This window comes from Anas acuta, chromosome Z, assembly GCF_963932015.1.
Source record: "Anas acuta chromosome Z, bAnaAcu1.1, whole genome shotgun sequence".
Lineage (NCBI taxonomy): Eukaryota > Metazoa > Chordata > Aves > Anseriformes > Anatidae > Anas > Anas acuta.
The window spans coordinates 39,081,976-39,098,506 of NC_089017.1; the positions used below are offsets into that span (position 1 = coordinate 39,081,976).

Sequence of the window (16,531 nt, forward strand, 5' to 3'; positions counted from 1 at the left end):
TTGATATAGAAGAAAGGTGTGCACATGAATGAACTCTCAATAGCTGAATGCGTAACGGCAGATTTGAGGTTTCTGGATTTTTTTCTCCTAGAAGTTCAAGGTGCCTCTGAATCAGCATTTATTTAAATAGGTGGAGTACAAGTGTACTTTATCAGGTAGTGAGTCTGAGAAGTGCAATACAGTGCAGCATGCTAATGCTTTTCTTACCTGAAGTAAAGGAGATGACAGAAAGAATCACTGTGCTGTTGGGATCATTAACATGGTGGTTCTCCAGTCCTGACTTACTCATGTGATTTGAGTAATACAATTCCATGAAGCAGAGTAGGTTCTTTGAGAATTTTGAGTTGTTTTTAATACCAGCAGTGAGATGTTAGAAAGAAAAAAAAATCATAAAAAATGTTGAGCTTTAGGGAGGAGTACAAAGGAAAAACAGGAGCAGTTATTTGCTTCTGTGCAGGACAAAAGCCAATTTAGTGTGTAAGGCTGCATGACTTGAATACACAGGTGCATCCATGTGGCATCCAGCTGAATGTTCTAGGGAAGTGAATGTGAGAGAGGAACAGATTGTAAGGACCCAACTTCTCAGTCTCTGAGACTATCTGAAACCTGTTCCGTTTGTTCATGATTGCATTTGCAGTTTTGCTTTCTCACCTGCATACAGTTTATCTTTGAGAAAGTTTAAATGAGATGAACTGTTCCATTGAACAAGGCTTCATGCTTACTGACAGTGTGATCTCTTTGTCTGTTTGTCTGGTTTTCAGGAGTTGGTGACTTCAGCATCTGGGAATTCTCTGGGAATCCTGTGTATTTCTGCTGTTACGACTATTTTGCAGCGAATGATCCCACCGCGATTCACATAGTGCTTTTTAGTCTTGAGGAGCCTTATGAAATCCAGTTAAACCAAGTGACCTTTTGGCTTAGTTTCCTGAAATCATTAGTCCCAGTTGAGGAGCCAATAGGTATGCTCTTCTGCCTGTTAATGAAATATTATGGGAAAATAAGATTGTGTTTCACTGCAACTTCTAAATCCTCTTTGCTGAGTGTTGTTGTACATCTTTATCTTCTTTTATTTAAAAAACTTTAAACATTTTCTCAGCAATAAATGATTTCATTTGTGGAACAAGCCTGAAGGTTCCATGCACCAGTTACTCCAACTGAAATGGGTCATGAGATAAGGTGGAGGCTTTTGTGGCAAATGAAGTTTTATGTAAGAAAAGCTGTGTGAAAAAGTGTTTCAGCGTATCGGAACCATTTAAGACCAGTTCTAGACACACTAATTAAAACTCACTTAAGTTTAAAAACCTAATCCTAAATTAAATCTAAACACCAATTAGCTCTTTGCAGCATAAATTGGTTTTGCCAATGAGAACGGTACAGAATGACATCGTAGAGTGACGTTACACTCTCAGTACATGCCACTCCAACCTGTTTAACTAGAGTTGTATTTGGAATACAAATATGCTAACCTTTGGCACATCAGGGTGTACAGAAACCAGTATTTCTAGTAAATTTCATTTCATATTTTTAAAGACTCTGCCCAGATTTTAAATGAAATGACTATTCAAGCTTTCTAACAAGTTGAAAGTTACTTGACAGACAAACAAATTAACTTAACTCATTTGTTTCCTTAAAATCTCTGTAGGTATACATACCTGATAGCTTGATTGTGTTTGCAGCAGAGTGTTGGTCTGCAGACTGACAGTTTTATGGAAGAACCATTCTCTGACATGTGTCTTGGTTCTATGAAGCAAAATGTTATCCCAACCAGTGGATCTAACTCAACACTGATGGACGTTCATAATATTGCTATGGACCCCCTAGAAAAGTATATCTAATGCTTATGTAGTGCAGAATATTTCCCCTCTTTCTGTTTTCTACTCAATTCTGTACGCATGATCTCAGCCTGACAAGTGACAATGATGAGCCAAAGGGCAGACCTTAAGTTTTTAGCTTGGACATATGTATGTCCTTTCATCTTCCATCTTAGGTCAAGTGATGAGGTTATAAATATAACCATTGCGATCTAACTGACTTGCAATTAATTCTGGAAGTAAAAGCTCAGAAGTGTGCAAAAAAGCATTAAAGCTGAAAATGCAGTTAACTTGCAATTGTTGAAAGCCTTCCTTGTGGTCTTACTCAAGCAAGGAAACTTAGTTCTTGATTTAACTAGTAACATAATTTAGGTACTTTGCCTAAATCGGCGTTTATACTGCTCAGCTCAATTTGAATACTCGTGTAACTTGTTGTTACAACTCTTAAATAACATGTATTAATTGGCATTTGCAGAATACTTAAACTTTAGGAATTACTTTCCAGTTATATTGTCTGTTGTTATATTGTCAGCTGAAAAACAAAAAGGTTTACAACTAGAGCATAGTTATTAGGGAGTGCTACACAGTGAAGGGAAATGTGGCCCTTTTGTGAATGAATCAAAATTCTGTAGCTTAGTTGATGAAAACTGAGGTAAGCGTATTTCTCCGATATGAAGTTTTTGACAAGACAAAAACAGCAGAATTGGATGTACTTTGTTTTTTTAAATAATTGCCTAATGATGTCTCCTCTTTTCTGCAAGATCAGTTTGAAAAAAAAGATAGAAAATGTGTGTTCCATGCTGTCACCTCATTCATGCCATTTGTATCTTTCTTTCTTTCTTTTTCATTCTTTTTCATGGTATCTGCCAGGCTTTCCTACTTAACTCTCACCTAAGTGAGAGGTCACTGTTTGTGTAAGTACTGTAAATAGCATTCATACCAGCATATGAATGTTGTGGACATTGTGTTCTACTTAAAATTCTCTAAGCTGTACCTGTAGCATTAAGGACCATCCAAACATTATGAGAAACCTTTTAAAGAAGCTTTTATTTTTTATTTTCAGTCACATTGATATAGATTGTAGTTAATAGATGTCTAATTAGCATTATTAATAAAAGTTATTAATAATAAAACAATAAGGGCATAAAATATTTATGATACCAAGATTCTAGCTATCCAAATTATACATTATGTAGATAATTTTATAATAGATAACAGCCATAACACCAGTGGTTTGGTTGTGTAGAAATAGGTGTTGTTGTGCTTAAAGTTGGTAAATCTGCTGCAGAATATCCACTGGTATCAAGAATACAATAGCATTGCTACTTAACTGGCTTGGTAAAGCAGACAGCTCCCTGGGCATGTCCCACAGTGAGGAAATAATCTTGTTTCCCTTCTAGCATTTGGTGGAAAGCTGAAGACTCCACTACGTGTTGTTTTGGTCGCCACACATGCTGACATAGTGAATCTTCCTCGGCCTGTTGGGGAGTTTTGGTATGACAAGGACATGTCGTTGCTGAAAGAAATCAGGAACAGGTAAGAGGGGGTTATAATGTAGTGCACATGTTGGTTTCGAAGAAAAATACTAAAATGCATAATATGTAAAAGGTTCTTTTGTTTGGCTGAAGTTATGTGACATTTACATGAAAGAAAGTGCAATATTTTGAGGATTTTATTTATTGAAATATTCAGGAAGCTTATTGTGTGCAAAAAATGAAACAAGCTGCCTTAAGTGAGCTAAATGAGCAAGTGGTGCATAAAATGATTGAGGCTCAGAAGTCTCAGCCTGTAAATACTGAAATAGATCTAAAGGCTGTTGTCAACCATCTGTCAAACATCCTGGTGTGTAGGTTTTGCGCCAGTCTCAGAAAAGTGGGCAATTCTGAGCTGCGGCCTACAGGTGCAGTAGAGGAAGCTGTCCTCTACTGCCACCATTTTCTCTGAACTGATTTAGGATGGGCAGGAGAAAAACTAAGCCATACATATATATATTTTTGGAAGAGCTAGATGTTGTGGAGTCACATACATGAAAAAATCAGCCTAGAAGTTGAGAAAACCATTAACCTTCTTGAGCAAGTATTTGGATAGTATGCTAATCATGCTAATTTTCACAAACTAATGGTATTGTGTAAGGTAACAGTAATTTATACTCACAGTGAGCACGGTAATCCATGTAAGTGGCTAATGTGATTTGGGGAACCATCCATACCTGTGAGCATTTATACTTGTCTGTACTATACAAGAAACGGATGTAGGAAATCCACCACAACAGAGGCAGAGCAGTGTCTCAATCACTTGAAATAAACCAACAGAAAATACCTGGGTGTAATCTTGCATTCCTGCTATCCCCTCTCTTGTAAAATGTTTTTGCAATTACAAGTCCTAGGGTGCAGTTGTTATCTCCTTCAGAGTTTTAAGCCTTCTTTCTTAGGAAAGATGATAATTTTCTGCTAATGTATCTGTTTATATTCAGGAAAATTAGAGAGCAACTCTACTATCTTTGTGTATAAAGTATTTTAGGATTATCAGTACTACATTTCATCATTATTCTTTGAAGAAAATTAAGTGCTGTGCAATTTAAGGTTGAAGCGCTGCTGAATTAGGAAAACTGGATTTGGAACTGAATAGACAATTAGTGGCTCTCTTTTTCTTCTAGATTTGGAAATGATCTTCACATTTCAGACAAGTTATTTGTATTGGATGCTGGAGCATCTGGATCTAAAGATATGAAACTCCTCCGAAATCACTTACAAGAAATTAGAAGTCAGATAATATCTGTAAGTAATGTCTAATTGTCTTTGATTGTGTCAGCCAAGATGTGAAAATCTTGGGAAAGAAATAATTTACTGAAAACTCGGTACTTAATTTCAGAACTTAAGGAACAACAGACTGATGACATTGAGGATTCTGTCAGCATTTTCAAAATCGGCAGTATTTTGTTTGGGTCACCAAAATGGCCTTTATTGAAACAATTGAGATTATGAGTTTAAAGCTAAATTTTTGTAGTTTGAGTTGACAGTGATTAGATTCTAGTGCTGACTTTTTTTTATTGTTTTGTGTGTCAGAGTAGCATTACAGAGAAGCAGAATATATTTGATGGAAATAAGTTTTTCATTAAAAAACACTGGAATAGAACACTTTCCTCAGTTGTTAGAAGGTAATTCTCAACATAGATGGGTGAGGTGGATATATTTTTATATGTGTGTATATATGTGTTTATGTATGTAGATGTTTAACCTTCTTGCTAGAGTCTTTTACAGAAAAATATGCACTTGGATTTTTATATGTGTATCTATAACTTCATGAAACCAAGGGTAAAATAGCCATGGTTTGTTGTAATCAACATGAATCTACATAGCCTTCAATACCAAGGGTGACCAAGCCAAATTATTAGGTAGCCTTTAGCATTTAAATTCTTCATTCTAAAGTCTCTCTTAATTGTGTAATGCCAACAAGACATTTTCTAGCGGCTTCTGATAGGTGTTTTTTTAAAAAGTGAAGCAACAGTTACTGTATTCCTGAGTTCACTCTGCAGATTGAGGGTTTTTTTTATGTGAAATTTGGATTATTTTATGTTCCCAGTGATCTCTTGGTTTTCAATAAGATTTTCTTCTTTGACAAAACTTTTCTGTAGCAGTTTCCACTAGATGAAATTTGGGGAGCTTTGCATATGCATTGGGTGCTGTGGCTTGAGATTGGAGGGATGAAAGCATTAGTAATGTCCAAAACAGTCAATAGATAAATGTGTCATCTGTACTTCTAATCTAGTACTGATACTCTGCTTCTCACCTGTTGAACGAATTAGTCCAGAACAAATAGTGGTGAGTACAGATTTTAAATAAATGCCCATCTGTTTCTGGAATTGTACTTTAAGACAAGGTTGATCTTCTCACATGTACGTACCAGATGGAAGAGTAACAATCCATCACAAGGGGACTCCTCAGATGTGCATGTGTGTCATTTATGTATTAGAACACACACACAGCCTCTATTTAGAGAAGAAAAAAAAAGACTGTTCTCAGCACAGTAGTTACAAGTGGGTGTTTTCTCTGCTTTTTTTAAGACTTGTCCACCAATGACTCACCTGTGTGAAAAAATAATCTCTACACTGCCTTCATGGAGAAAAATGAATGGACCCAACCAGCTGATGTCCTTGCAGCAATTTGTATACGACGTGCAGGAGCAGCTTAATCCCCTAGCAAGTGAAGATGACCTACGGCATATTGCACAGCAGCTGCATAGCATAGGAGAAGTGAGTGTTTTTTTTTTTTATCTAAATTGTGTATCCACACTATCAAGGTACTGCTCTGGTAGAATATTGCTTAATGGGATTTAAGCAAATGTCTATAGTAACTTGTTTCTACTCTTCCTTTTAAGACATCAAAAGAAGTAGAGACTGGTTACTAATGCTTTTTGTTATCATTATTGTCTTGTGGCAATAGAGCAAGATCCATTCTTTGCGTTGAATACTTGCAAAAAAATCAAATGTTGGTTGTTTTTCTTCTGTTAGAAGTGTTAGTTAAAGGTTATGAAAAACAGTAGGTGGGGTGGTATTGTCTTATACTTCGTAAGATATAAACAATAGCTTTCCTATTTATAAACAGATTAACATCATGCAGAGTGAAACAGTCCAAGATGTTGTGCTTCTGGATCCTCGCTGGCTCTGTTCAAATGTCCTTGGAAAAATCCTGTCAGTGGAGAACCCAAAAGCTCTCCATCACTATAGAGGTCGATACACTATAGAAGACATCCAGCGTCTGGTAACAGATAGTGATGTGGAAGAACTGATACAAATCTTGGATGCCATGGATATCTGTGCAAGGGACCTTAGCAGTGGAACAATGGTTGATATTCCTGCTCTCATCAAGACTGACAATCTCCACAGGTCTTGGACAGATGAGGAGGAGGAAGTACTGATCTATGGTGGTGTCAGAATCGTTCCTGTGGAACATCTTACCCCATTTCCTTGTGGAATTTTTCATAAAGTTCAGGTAAATCTCTGCAGGTGGATTCATCAACAAAGCACAGAGGGAGATGCCGATATACGTCTGTGGGTAAATGGGTCGAAGATTATGAATCGTGGAGCTGAGCTTTTAGTGCTGCTAGTCAACCATGGTCAGGGCATAGAGGTTCAAGTTAGAGGACTGGAAACAGAGAAGATCAAGTGCTGTTTACTTCTGGATTCCGTTTGCAGCACCATTGATAACTTAATGGCCACAACCTTACCAGGCCTTCTGACTGTAAAATACTACCTTAGTCCTCAGCAGCTGAGGGAACATCATGAGCCAGTAATGGTCTACCAGCCTAGAGACTTCTTCCGTGCACAGAGTCAAAAGGAGACGTCTCTCACTAACACCATGGGGGGATATAAAGAGAGCTTTAGCAGTATACTGTGTTTTGGATGTCTTGATGTCTACTCCCAGGGAAGCCTAGGAATGGACATTCATGTTTCAGATCTGAATCTGCTTACCAGGAGAAAACTAAGTCGGCTTTTGGATCCACCTGATCCCATGGGCAAAGATTGGTGCCTTCTGGCCATGAACCTGGGCCTCCCTGATCTTGTTGCAAAATACAATACCAATAATGGAACACAAAATGACTTCATGTCAAGCCCAGTCCATGCCCTGCTGCAGGAGTGGAGTAATGCTCCCGAGAGCACTGTAGGTATCCTAATGTCTAAGCTGAGGGAATTAGGTCGCAGAGATGCAGCAGATTTTTTACTGAAGGCGTCTTCTGTATTCAAAATAAATTTAGATGCTAATGGTCAAGAGGCTTATGCTTCAAGTTGCAACAGTGGCACGTCTTATAATTCGATTAGCTCTGTGGTGTCACGGTAAGAACAAGTGTTTTGCATAGACATCTTTTCAAACTCCAGGAAAGATAAAAGTGCAAGAGCTTCTGTATACTGTCAGTTATGAGGTTTTACATCAAAGGATCTTTATCCTTCTTCAGCACCACCTTTTTGTGCTTAAACTTTCTACTTCTAACTGTGAATTGTTGCTTTTTATTTGATCTGTTGAAAAGGCTGGCGTACTTCTGGTGTTGTAAGATTATTACAGATAAATAATGTGCTGCTTAATACTGCCATTTTAACTGGAAAGTCTTTCAACTTCTTAGTGCTGCAACTGTTTTATAAAATACTTCTATTCTCCCTGTAAAAGGAAAGGGGAGAGGAATAGCACATATTACCAGAAATGTGTATTTCTTACACCCATTTTTTTCTTCTCATGTTGTCCTCTGCTTAATACTTTTTAATATTTGTAAGGAGAGAAATCCACCTACACTTCTGATCTTTCTGCCTGAATATAACACCACATTGTTTATAGCTGAAAAAGTGAGTGCCTTTTGCAGAAGGGAGGGTGCCGTTGATTTGAATGACCCTGCTGGAGTTACAAGAACATGCTACCTCTGTTTCACTTAAATTGTCTGCATGCTTATCATTGCAAGTGGTGCTTGCCTTTTAATTTTCCCTGCATTTTTAAGACTTTGGTGATGACTCATGCAGAGCTTTCTTGTGCCAATCCTGTGGGTACAGATGTGTGATACCTAGTCAACTTCAATTACAGTCAGATCATAATGTGAAAATCTCTAAAACTTGCCAATTATCATGCTTCATTATTTCCATGCACCTCAGGTAAAACTTCATATCGAGTTCAAAAAGAACATACTACATGTGTTAGATGCCGCAGAATAATATTGTATAGCTGTCAGTTGTAATTTGTGTATAACAAATGGTTTTCTACTGTTAGATCCTAAGTTACTTACTTCCTGTACTTGAAAACTTTAATGGGGATAAAAACAAAAAGGATGCAAGATTTCCTGCAGTGAGAACTTTAAAATTGATATGAGGGGATATGATACATTCTCTGTTCTAAAAAGCATGTAATGGTGCAATGTGTGTTTGTGTATATATATTGTATGTATATATATTAATACTATTTTTTCCTTAAACTTACAATGTAGTAAAATTTTAAAGGATTTTTTTACCAATAAACTGTTGCTTGTTGCATCTCTTTCATTTGTATTCTGTACCTGAAAGGAACCAAAAATTCTCTTTTCTTCACAGTCGCAGTCCCGCAGAGGCATTGCCTGGCTTCTGAAGTTCTGGGCACCACCTGTTTTGCTTCAGGGCTTTTCTCAATGTTCAGTGAGAGTATTTGTTTATATTTTATTAGGTGGCCCCTCTGCTGTGAGTAGGTTTATGTTCATTTGACAAACAGCAAGCCAAAATGGGTTGCTACGTCACTTTTTCCTTTGTGTTTTTTGAGAATGAAAACCAAAACAGCAGAAGTGAGTCTTACCAAGGTACCAGATAGCTCTTACCCTGGCTACCTCTCCGGTTGCTTTAAGCACATGGAAGATCAATGACTGACTTGGGAATTTTGGTGCAGTAGTGTTTTTTTTTGTTTGTTTGTTTGTTTTTTCCCCTCCCTAGCAGTGTGTTCTTGACAATCCTCTGCTTCCATTTACAGTAAAATGCAGCCCGGGGAGTATAAATTACTTAGTGGATGCTGCGCCATGGATCTTTAGTTGGCAGTAAATGCCTATTGCATCATTTACAGTTCTTATGGTAATAGGTTCAGGAAAGTGAATCACAGTCATAGGATAACTCGGCTTGTGTTCCTATAAATCATGTGTTGTATTACTGAAATTCATTTAAAAAAAAAAAATCATATTCATCCTAAATGATGATTTTGACAGAAGAACGTTAGCAAAGTGATACCAAAGGGAATCCCACGTGCTCTTCAGTTGTTTCAGTTTTATTGATTCCCTGTTTGGTCAGTGCTACAGAGCTTCACTCCACAATTTTTAGAGCTGTGTTTTAAACGCACTGGCCCTGACTCACTCTAGAAACGAGGGCAGTGGCAGTCTTCGATGATTAAAAAGTTTATCTGTAAATATAAATTGTTTGACTGTGCCAACCACAAACACAGCTTCTGCCAGGAAAACGGGTGGGGTTGGACACTAACCATCAAAACGCTGTTCCTTGTGCTTCGTAGCTTCAGAGCGGAGCTGCTGAGGTGCAAGCTGATGATGCAGAGGTTAGTGCCAATGTTCATTTTGTCAACAAAATCAATAACGAGACAAACTCAAGCTTGCAACACAATTGCTCAAGGCCAAGACACAGCTGATCTTGCAGTTCAGAAATGTTTATTACTGACGTCTGAACTCAAATTCGGAAGAAATTGTCAAAGCAGGGTGTGCAGGAAGTGAGCATTTTGGTGCAGATCATTTTTTCCAAGTAGAGTCTCTTTTCCCGGGTGTGCAGCACCATGCACACATAGGGTAGGAAAGTGTTTCATATTGCTGCTGGTCATGCTAGGAAATGGTTTTAGACCCTGTGGAGTTCTGCTGCTGACCGAACTGGTGCATTTGGAAAGCCAGGAGAGATCAATGGCTGCAAGTAAATCCCTGAGGATGGGACAAGAAGGGCATCCTTGGGTGGAGGTGGGTGTAAATTATTCTTCTCGCCTTAAGAGGATGTAAACCACAGACAGCCACAGGTTTCAGGATCCTTGTGATTCAAATGATTGAGAAAGAGTTATGAAACTATGGGGATTTAGCAACTCTTCATGTCAGAGACTGACAGAGCCAGGAGGCTCAGCAAGGAGCCAGAACCCTGCTCCCTACATGGCCAGGTCTTCCCCAGAGCAGCTGTGAAGCTGTTACAGCTCCCCGTGCTGGAGCCAATGCCAGGCCCAAATCCTGTGCTGGCTGCGTTTCCCAGCCTTGGCAGAAGTTCCTTGCTGGTGCCCTGCAGCCTTTCTGCACCAAAGAAGCTGTGTTGTACCATTGCTGAAAACAGATTCCTCGATACGAACCATGTCACTGTTTCCGTGTCAGAGTCCCACATGATGTTCTGATCTCCACATCGGAGAGAGATGGACTTGAGGGGGGGGGCAATCCCAGGCATGAGGACAGACTGGGAGAAGAACTCACTGAGAGCAGCCCTGCAGAGAAGGACTTGGGGGTTCCGGTGGATGAAAACCTCCACATGAGCCAGCAGTGCGTGCCTGCAGCCCAGAAGGCCAACTGCATCCTGGGCTGCATCAACAGAGGGGTGGGCAGCAGGTGGAGGGAGGGGATTGTGCCTCTCTGCTCTGCCCTTGGGAGGCCCCACCTGGAGTCCTGCATCCAGATCTGGGGCCCCCAGCACAAGAATGTTGTGGGGCTGTTAGAGCAAGTCCAGAGCAGGGCTACAAAGATGATCAGAGGGCTGGAGCACCTCTCCTTTGAAGAAAGGCTGAGAGCTGGGGTTGTTCAGTCTGCAGAAAAGATGTCTCCAGGATGACCTCACTGCAGCCTTTCAACACTTAAAGCGGATATAAAAAAGATGGAGAATGACTTTTTACATGGGCAGAATGGGCAGACAATGACAGGACAAGGGGGGATGGTTTTAAACTAGAAGAGGGGAGCTTTAGTTTAGATGTGAGGAGGAAATTCTTCACTCAGAGGGTGGTGAGGCCCTGGCACAGGCTGCCCAGAGAAGCTGTGGATGCCCCATCCCTGGAGGTGCTCAAGGCCAGGCTGGATGGGGCTTTGGGCAGCCTGGGCTGGTGGGAGGTGTCCCTGCCCATGGCAGAGAGAATCAGATGATCTTTAAAGTCCTTTCTAATCCAAGCCATTCTTTGATTCAGCTTTGCAAATGAAATGGAAGAGCAATGCCCAAGCTGAACCTTCAAAAGAATTAAATAAAGCATGCTGTGTGCTGAAACCTCTCTTCAGGTCGGAGCAGTCAGAGCAGTGCATGGTCCTCTTTGAAGGTTGGTTGAATGCACTAGGTACAGTACTAAAATCTATTTCTATTTGGCTTTGAACTATGCTTGTTAAAAAACAAATAAATATAGAAATAAATAAACAGGACCACAGATTCACTTATGTCTCAGTTTTCCTGTCTTGGAAAGCAAGGTAATAAAAAAATAAATTAATAATAATAATAATAATAATAACAACAACAAATAAATAAATAAATAAATAAAAAGGAAGAAAATAAGATTTTAGCAATTCTGAGGTACTTCTGGTTTCCAAAGTGTTTAAATGTTTATAGCAAAGACACTCAGACTTTGCATGTATGAATTCAGGTCTGCAGAAGTCAGCTGAGCTACAGACAGAAGACTGTATGGTGGCACCGTTTACCATAACCAGCTTTACTGGAACAGTGGACGAACAGCAAATGCTGACTCAAGGCTGGAAGAGTGCCTCAGCTGGACCTGGTTCAATCCTGCATTAACCAAAATGGCTTAGCACTTCTGCACCAGCAGACTGCCCTGGGTGAGGTCCAGACCCAAACCATGCATATTTAGAGATCATTCTTGAAAACGCAGCCGTGCTGCTGTGCTGGCTGGATGTGCCTGAAAAATCACCGCCCTGTGCTCAGACGGGGCACATCGGGACTGAGCTGCGGGACCTGGGACCTGTTGGCATGAACATAGGACATCCATGCAGCTAACAGGCACTCGCATCTCCAAGCAGAAAGGAAGGCTGGGAGAGGCTTCTGCTGCGTTTCTGCAGCGTTTGCATGCGTGAGTAAGGGCTGGCATGAGGCACTGACTGGCGTGTGGTGCACGGGGCTGCACTTTTCTCAGCAGAGCCCAGGAAAGCAGGGCAGGCTGTCGTGTCAGCCCGTGCTGAGGCTGTCAGAGGGCTGCGTGTGTGACCCTCTGACTCACCGTGTGCTTCCCTTCTTCGGCTGCCCCTTCCATTGCAAAATCTGCTGGTTTAGCCTGGCCACAAGGAAGGATACTTTCATCATTGCAGTCTGTGGCTTCCTAGGGGTGAGTAAGTCTCAGAAGGGCATCCCCCCTGCAGGACAGTTTACCAGCCGAAATGCACCTAGCAGAGTGGGTCAGATAAGCAAAGTGAGTGCAGGGAGAGAGGTCACCTGCTGGGACCTTTGGAATATCGACAAGTCCTGCTATCCCTAAATTTGCCTTCAAAGCCCTACAACTTGGCAGCACTGGCATATATTTTGTTTGTTTGTTTTTTCAGATTCTGACTTTTTATTGGTTGCAAATGAGGAAAAAAAAAAAATTTACTCTGCAAAGTGCTGAGTGCAGTCGGCTACCACTGAGGCCAAAGCTTTCATCACTGTGGAAAACTGAGGGCACAGGTCTTGAATGTTGTGCTGAAGGCAATGTAGTCAGTGCACACGAAAGCCAGTGCCAAGCCCAGGTGAGCTCCAGGACAGAATTAGCTCCTTCATTCCCAAACCCATTGTGTGGATGATTTCATCATTCCTGGGGTAAGAAAGAGATTACTTTGGAGGTAATCCCACCTATTTGACAGCTAGGATTAGATTATTTGATTTGTTTATAAATAAGGAGTCAAAACACCACTCCCTACAACCAGAGCACCTTGGATCAAAGTTTTCCAGAGAACCCCAGGGATCACGTTGGTGGCTGGAGGACGTTGTAGCAATTAGCCTGGAGATCATGGAAGAGGATGAGTCACCGTAGCCAAATTAGTACCAGATAGGATGGGCTAAATTTCCTTGGTTGCTCACAGTCAGAAGGAAATACTGCTTGCAGCTGTTAGGTCTGGCAGTCAAGTAGCAATAAGGATTGCAGAAGAAGCTTGAGGCAGTGACCTGCAGCAGCAGTCTGCTAACAGAGGCTCAGAAAGGAGCTGTGCAATGTTTAAACTCATGGATTAACACAGTCTTAATGTATGCTTCAGGAACTGAATTAAGGCCCACAGCTTAGAAGTGTTGCTGTCAGGAGGAGGATTCCCAGGTCTGGCGTATGACCTTCTTATCCCAGCCTTATAACCTGGCTCAGGGGTGTTCTGCAAAGTGGTGGTTGCTGCCTTCTAAGGAAAATGAACCTCACCTGATGGCTTGGGTTTGGGCATACGGAGCAGGCGTAACAACAAATGCAAAGCCACCACGCTACCTGCCTGTTTGCCATTCACTCCCCAGGGACCTATTCTCATTTGTGCATAGCAGAACAGGGACAGCGTTTTTCCAAGCGTGGGGAAAAGTCAAGCAGTGTTAGCAGAGGAATCATTTCCCCATCAGTGATTCAGCAATACGTAGTCCAGATTATCTTGTTTATTACCACTGTGGCTAAGACAGCTCTGCTGAAAGTCTAAGCCACTAAAGAAAGGCTTAAGTGATGAGGAGAAATTCTGGCTTGTTTTACACGTTGAGCTCCACTAAGGATGTTCAGTTTCTTAGTGTCTGGTCCTCGTGCTAGAGCACTGGTTCCACCGCTCCCCTCCCAGGCCCATCTTTCTGCTTGAAGCTCTGCTGCTGCAAAGGGCGCTGCAAGACGCGGTCTGTGGCAGGGTGGCAGCAGACGTCTGCACGAGAAAGTTTTCAGCAGGCTTTTATCATCTCCATCTCCAGTTATTGTTTCTAGGATGTGGTTTCAATGATATCTCTGAAATACAAGTTTTCCCCAGAGGAGAACCATAAACTTTGGCAGCAATTTTCTGCTTGTGGAAGCTGCTAATAGAGACTACCTCCAAACATTACTCTGACTAGTAAGAGAAGTAATATGCAAACTGATTCTGTCACTACCAGAATCAGTGTCAAAACCCGATATAAGAACCTCCTTTAACCTCCCATCAACCTGAAGCCTCTAGTCCTTGCTATCTATCTGTGTATAGTCACAGCTTCCATGTGCCTGTGCATTAGGGGCAGACACGGATGAGGGCCACCTGCCCTGACTGGTATTGGAAGACCCGTGGATCCACGTGTACTCAGCATGAGTAAAGCCTGGGGTTCCTCCTACACCTCAGCACACCTGCAAAGGCTGCTCATCCCACTTCACCCCTGCTGCTAGCATCCAGGCCCAGACCTGCACTTTGCTTAGGCTGAAGCCAAGATTTCAATTTCTAGCTTAGGAGAACTGATCTGCAGATCCAGCATTAGTCTTATCCAAGGGCTTATGTTTCTCTGGCTATTTTTTACTCCTGTTATCTGTCTGCAGCTCCACGTGTTTATCCAGCTGAGCTGGGCCTCAAAAAGTAAAGCGTGCAAACAGTACTAATGACAATTATGAGAAGCTGAAAGATCAGGTGCAAGCAAGGCCTTTCAGTTTCAACAACAAGCTGTTTTCATTCTCTTTCTGCAAATTCCAGTTTCAAAAAAAAAATCTGACAAGTAAAGTCAATTGTCTTTTTTGATCCTAGGAAATGTGACAAAGTCTAGAAAGTTTGTAGTAGAAGTGGTCAGTGGTGTACAATGAAACGTGACTATTAAAAAACTGGGCTGGAACTGCTCATTGGAAACATTATCCAAGAGCACTGCCTCTCCAAGCACAAGCCTGACTTCTCTCTCGCCTGCTTGGTAGCAATTGCGTTTACCCAGCAAAAGCTTCTCTGTGTTGGACCACTGCTAGGTTGACAGAATAACCAGAAGGCACTTGTGTCTCCCCACAGGCATGGTTATCATTTGTGGCTCTGGGGCACTATCAGTGCTTGACAAGTCCCAGCAAGAAACATGCAGTGTAGGCCCACGTTCCTGTATTTCAGACAAAGCCTCCATTAGCACTGCCAACAACCGTGATTTCTTGACTCTCTCTGTCTCCATCAGGCAGGGTGTGGTGCTCGATTATTAAACTGCCTTTGCCGCTTAGTTTTCATCTGACACATGCTTAATTGTGAGGATGTCCTTCCTCTTGTTGGTGTTTGAATCAAACTGTTGATGAGGAGTGTTGTCCAAATCACATTACAGCCACGGTGCAACGATGGAGCCAGGCTCAGATTCTTGCCATGTCCTTTCCTTCTGCTCCCCAGCACCATGGTGGAAGCAGCACTATCATCCCTGCTGGGCAGAGGCACAGGAGCTGGCCTGGCCATGGGGCTGTCCTGAGCACCCCAGTGGAGAGGCGAGAGCTGTGGTGTAAGCCTCCTGTGAAGGAGAGGGACCATAATGAGCACTCTCTGTCATCTCAGGTTATTTCTGTTGATGATATCAAAGGGGGCTGATGATGGAATTAGAAAGGGAACAGGAAAAATAAGGGAAACAGTGGCTTCTCTGCCTTGCCAAATGATTGGAGATGTTAAGTACTAGTAGCTGCTGATCAAAGGTGCAGTGTTCAGACACTGAGGACTGAAATTAGAGCCTAGGGTCACAAAAAGGTTGGTGTTCTTGCAAGTGGAACAGATTTCACAAGCTGTCTGGCTTCAGCTGTATCACAAATAGCTGCAGTCCTTCCTTCCAACTGTTAGTCCATTGGGGCACCACCTTCAGGGACTGTTTCAAATCCGGGAAGCCAGCTAATGCTCCTCCTAACCTCTGCTGCCTGAAGCCTCTCTGGGATGACCAGCTCTGAGAAGCTGCGTAAATAAAACACTGTGGAGAGCAGGGATACAGTTATAATTAAGTGTTGAAATAGCCAGATTAGCAAGCACATTGGAGGCACTCACCTTTGTGAAATGTCTACACCGCTTTCTGCAGGGAGCAGAGGGAGATTCGGATGGCAGCAGGAGCAAACCCTCTGCATTACCCACCGAGAGGCTATAACGCAGCCAGGGGCTTGGAAAGGCAGCATTGGCAAGCAGAAGGTGTTTGCACCAGAGAAGCAAAACAGGGCAGTCTAAGCACAACCTGTGCTCTCGTGTGGGTTCCTGGAGAGCCCCGTACACCCAGTCCTGGCCATGAGGGCTGCAAGAGGGAGCCCTATTGCACCACCCCGGCCAGTGTCCTGCTGTGCTGCACCCAGGCGCTCCAGGAAAAGAAGCACTGTGCAGGGCAGGGGGAAAACAGTACGCAA

General features: G+C 41.9%; 1 protein-coding gene across 2 annotated transcripts in view; it reads left to right on the forward strand.

Annotated features, from left to right (window-relative positions):
• The window catches only part of DAPK1 (death associated protein kinase 1), an 89,099-nt gene extending 80,279 nt beyond the window's left edge, over positions 1-8,820 (forward strand). For both annotated transcript variants that reach the window (XM_068666127.1, XM_068666128.1), the window contains 5 exons: positions 762-959; positions 3,212-3,347; positions 4,468-4,588; positions 5,875-6,063; positions 6,416-8,820. In XM_068666127.1, the coding sequence (XP_068522228.1) occupies positions 762-959; positions 3,212-3,347; positions 4,468-4,588; positions 5,875-6,063; positions 6,416-7,648 (1,877 nt within the window). In that variant the 3' untranslated portion in view covers positions 7,649-8,820. The remainder of the gene's footprint in view (positions 1-761; positions 960-3,211; positions 3,348-4,467; positions 4,589-5,874; positions 6,064-6,415) is intronic.
• Positions 8,821-16,531: the final 7,711 nt, after the last annotated feature.